Below are 4,816 nucleotides of genomic sequence, written 5' to 3' on the forward strand. Positions count from 1 at the left end.
GTGTGTGTGTGTGTGTGTGTGGGGGGGGGCTGTTTCTGGTGACATTTGGGGGCAATTTTAAGACAAAATGCCTACATTTGGGGACAACTGCATTTGGGGACAAAAGTCGAGTCCCCATTTGGTTTAAATGCCATTGGTGGGTTGGGGGTTCGGTTTAGGACCGAGGTGTGAATTGAGTGTAGGTGTGGATGTGTGTGTGTGTGTGTGTGTGTGTGTGTGTGTGCATGTGTGTGCATGTGTGTGAAAGAGAGACAAAAGTACATGTGTGTCTGCTGTTGAAGGAGAGGCTGCTGGAAGTGATGGCTCTTTTGCGTAAGTACTTGTGCGGAAAGGAGAGTTAGAGGCAGTTGTTCAGCGGGACCCTCAGAGAATGGCAAACTCCACGGTATCCTTGGAAACCTTCGACTAAATGACAATGGCTGAGGTAAGAGAGAGACGCTTTTTTCCCCTCCTTTACTTCTGCTCTCTGTCGGCTCCTCTCTGTCTCACCGCCTGCACACACCATCGCACCATACTTCTCAGAAACATACTGGATGGAGTTGAATGCAGGTTGAGGTGGCAGGTGGGAAATGTGCAGCCGTTGACTTTACATGCAAGTTTAAAAATTTGTTAAAGTGATGTGTCAATCATCAGCTGGAAATTAGGACATTCATTTGTAAATTAAAAAAAGGAAAGAAAGAAATCAGCTCAGTAATTGTTTCTCTATTTAGAGTTAAAAGAAAATCCCAGGATATTTATTTTTCTTGTCACTTTTAGTAAACATCTAATTTTGTAAAAGTAAACTGAAAAGTTCAGAAGTTTTTTTTAAAAACGCTCATGTTTGAAGATGTTCTGAAACGCCTCCAATCTTAAAGATGAAGACAAACWGAGCACTTTGCTCCATGAAGGGTGGGGGCATGCCTTCCAGCACTTAAAAGACATGTTTAGAAATTTATTTATAGAAAAATACATCTTTGACTTGCATTCACATCTCTCATTTTATCAGTTTTTTCTTAAATCTTTTATAATTTGTGCTCGTTGTGAGCTTTTATATTTTTTTATTTCATTGCAATCACCAGTTGCTTGTTATCAGAACAATATTTAGGTGTTGTAGAGGAAAGTAAAGGTGGTCTTCACTACTTACCTGGGCCTCGTCCTGTCTGTAGCCTGCAGGTCTACCTGGCATCCTGCTGCCTCCTGCGTGCTGGACTCACTATTTCTAGAACTCTTTACTGTGATTTAAGGAAATGTTCGTCTTTTTTGTCAATAAGAATCAGCTGAGTTGTCTGTGGTGTGGCAGAGAAACTGTTTTTGTTTGTAAGCGGTGCTGAAAAGAAGCCACAACGATTGAAATCCCTTTAAAATTCTTGCATAAAAGCAATAAATCATTAAAACTAACATCATGACAACTCTACATTCAATAAGTGAAACGCTTTCATTCAATCACTGAGGCAGAAATCTTTTTTTTACATCCACATTTTTAAAAGCATGGACACTTATTGACCATTTAATAAAATAGTTTAATAATTGTAGAGCTTAAAAATAAACGTGAAAAAAAATCTAAAAATCAATTCAGCAGTGAAGTATGTAATATAATATATAGTTTTGTTGAAACATAAAAATGTGAAAATTCTGATTTTTAAAACTAAACACAATGATATAAAACTCTTTTTATAAAACAAATAGAATCAGTAAAACAAGTGATTTGACTTCTGATTTCTTCCTAATTGTCAATTCTTTCAGCAAATCTTACGTGTTGGTGTGTTTGTGTTTGTGAGAATACACCAGAACATCCTCTGTTTTTCCTCTAACATCCGCTCATCTCATCTTTTTACTCTGCTGCTATCTCCTTCGTTGTTTCGTTTTGTTTCTCACTGTCCTTTATTTTTGTAAATATCAGTTGTTTGTCTTGTCTTTGAGCACTGCAGGGCCTCTCAACACACACATAATGTCATAGCTCAAAGTGAAAATAATTCAGAGTTGATGTTACGGTTCATCTCTTTGTAGATGCATTTTGTGCTTCTTTCTGTTTTTTTTTCCTTGGTGCCAGCTTCAGCTCAGCTGCATCAGCTTCATTAGCTTGATGATGTCTACCCATGAGGGGACAAAGGGAGGGGTGGGGGAAAATATGAGTGAATCTTCTCCAGCCTTTCACCCCCCTTGAGTGTCTCCTGAAGCTGTGATCTGCTCCTCCCTGACCCTGTAAAACACACACACATACGCACACACACACACACACACACACACCACTGCAGCCATCCGTTGCATTTATCCTGCGCTGCCACCAAAAGGCTTGTAAGGATTTGTCAGCCAGATGTGACAAGATTGTCAAGAGGCAGGCGAGAAGAGAGGGAGATGTGATATTAATCAGAGCATAGCTGGAAGCCAAACTCTCTCAGACTCAGTGTACTAACTTGTTCCTCTCATTTACCGCCTCTCCGAGCCAAACACTCCCTCTGAGCTCCTAACGAGAAGCAAACCTACACCAGAAAGCCATCCAAACTTTGGCTGCTCTTCCGTCTCTTCTCCCTCATCTCCCTAATTCTTCACTTTTTGTTTGTAGAGAGGCCAACTTTTTGTTTTTGTTCTTCATGGATTTTCAGGTAAATTCGTGYCGTCTTCTGTCTGTTTCAGTGTCGAAACCTGTTCCAGGGTTATTAGTGGGATTGGATGGGTTTAAATCCATCATGCTGTAAATGAGCTGGATGGATTCTCCTGCTCCTGCCAGGGGTTTTACTCATGTTGTCTCTTCTTTTAATTATTAAATTTTTTTTGTTTTTGTTTTTGCTGCTCTTTTCCTCTTTAATTTATGAAGACTTTCCTGATCAAGACTGACCTGTCCTGTCACCTGAATGGGATTAAGTKGGTACATCAGATAAGTAAATAACTGGTTGGGGAAAAAAGAGTAATATTTGTGTAACTCATTTAAAATCAAAGTTTTAACTGAGTTTTGTTGTTGTACTTCAAGCTGCGTTTTCATGATCTTATTATTCTTTTTATGTTTTTTAGTAAGTAAACCAGAATATGGTGTTGGATAGAAATAGCTGTCGATCATTTCACGTGTCGTAAGTTTAGCCAACATTTTTCATCCATTTGCACTTCGCTGTCTTTCCGTCAGCCTGTTTACAGGATGGCAGGTGATGTATGGTTTTTGGAGTCACGAGGACAATTTTTCTTTTCTTTTCTTATTGATCAGAATTTAAAATGAGTGCAGATCAGGCTGAGCAGTTTGGAGACAAAGTTGGGAGGCTGAGATGCGTTTGAACGTATTCGTATTGCAGAAAGAGGAGAGAATGAAAAAGAAAATAAAACTGAAGAGAAGGTTCATGGATGAAGGAGGACATGCAGAGGGTTGACAGAGGAGGATGTTACAGTGAGATGGAGGCAGATGATCCGCTGTGGCGACCCCTAAAGGGAAGCAGCCTAAAGAGAAAGAAGGCGACACACACAGCTTGGTCCAGGCATGTATTTATTTGATTTATTTTTTGTATAAATCTGTAGTTTTGCAGACAAACAGACACATGCATGTTGCAGTCATGATGGAGCTGGGTGTGCAGAGAGTTTTATCTGTTTTAAGTTTTATCAGGAAAGCTGTGGTGTTAGCAGGTTATCTGAGCAGTTCCTGGAGAACTGTCCTCCCACTGAATTCCTCAGACTTTAGGGCTAAATTGCGCATTTAAAATTTGTTTATTTGATGTGTTTTTATTTTTGTGTCCTCAAAGTTGGCTAAACATTTTTTTTGTAAAAACTCTGTGTTTTGGTAAACGTATTACTAGTTTCTATATTTATGTAAGTAATTGCAAACTTAGTATATTTGTGTAAGAGATAAAATCTATCAAAACCTTTGATAAATCTGAAMATTTTTAGACAATTTCAGGATATTTATTTATTTATTTGAACCAACAAATCTTAACTAAATTTGCATTCATCCTCCAACAAAGCTTTTAAGATCATACAGCTTTTACAGTAAACCACAAAATGTTTTTTGAACTATAAATCACAATACCCAGTAAAATATGTTTTAAGGTTTAATTTTTTTATGAACATGACAATAATTGTTTTCACTTTTATCAATGCTTTCATGTTTAACGATGCCTCCAGGATTTTGTGTTTTTTAGGCAAAACTGACTTTGAAAAAGAATAAAAAAGAGATTTTAGGTTCTGGAATTTGCTAGTTTGTATGATGAGAATAAGTCCCAAATTCCTAAAAAAGAAAAAAATGGAAGAAGAAAAWGAAAGTAACTAATTGCAGTAATTGTGACGTGTAAGTTGGATTTTTTTCACACAAGGTGTAATAATAAATGACATGACGTTTTGTTGTGTATAAAGCAAATTACTGAATTAAATTTATGATTTATTATATTATACTRTTATATTAATATTAACAAATTGTGTTGTGCTGTTCAGAAAATTCTGTCAGCTGTCAATTTTTTTTGTTACCTGATTATTTACATTTTGTAAAATCTCTTCATCTGGTGCTCATGCTGGTTTATTAGTTTGGCATTTGAAGACAGCAGCATGTAGACAAACAGACTGAATTATGTTTTTTAATTAARTAATGATAATAAAAAAACTTGAAGATTTGTGGAGGTAGTTCAACTTTCTGCACGTATTGACACTGCAAAGGAAAAAGAATTCAGTCAAACCAAGGCAGTTTGAAAAAGAAAAAGAAAAAGAAACGGTTCTTTCACGACACGACACGTTCCCAACAAGATTTAATTCCCATCAACGTTCACATTTCTGTTTTGCTCTCAAGTACACACACTCACACACCCCCGCAAACTCTCTCTCTCTCTCTCTCTCTCTCTCTCTCTCTCTCTCTCCCTCTCTCACTCAC

At 37.3% G+C, this 4,816-nt stretch overlaps 1 protein-coding gene across 2 annotated transcripts in view; it reads left to right on the top strand.

Moving 5' to 3' along the window:
• Positions 1 to 188: 188 nt before the first annotated feature.
• bnc1 (basonuclin zinc finger protein 1) overlaps positions 189 to 4,816 on the top strand; it is an 18,133-nt gene continuing 13,505 nt past the window's right edge. For both annotated transcript variants that reach the window (XM_014001520.1, XM_014001521.1), the window contains exon 1: positions 189 to 424. In XM_014001520.1, coding sequence (XP_013856974.1) covers positions 410 to 424 — 15 coding nt within the window. In that variant the 5' untranslated portion in view covers positions 189 to 409. The remainder of the gene's footprint in view (positions 425 to 4,816) is intronic.

The sequence above is a fragment of the Austrofundulus limnaeus genome, unplaced genomic scaffold (genome assembly GCF_001266775.1).
Source record: "Austrofundulus limnaeus strain Quisiro unplaced genomic scaffold, Austrofundulus_limnaeus-1.0 Scaffold9, whole genome shotgun sequence".
NCBI lineage: Eukaryota > Metazoa > Chordata > Actinopteri > Cyprinodontiformes > Rivulidae > Austrofundulus > Austrofundulus limnaeus.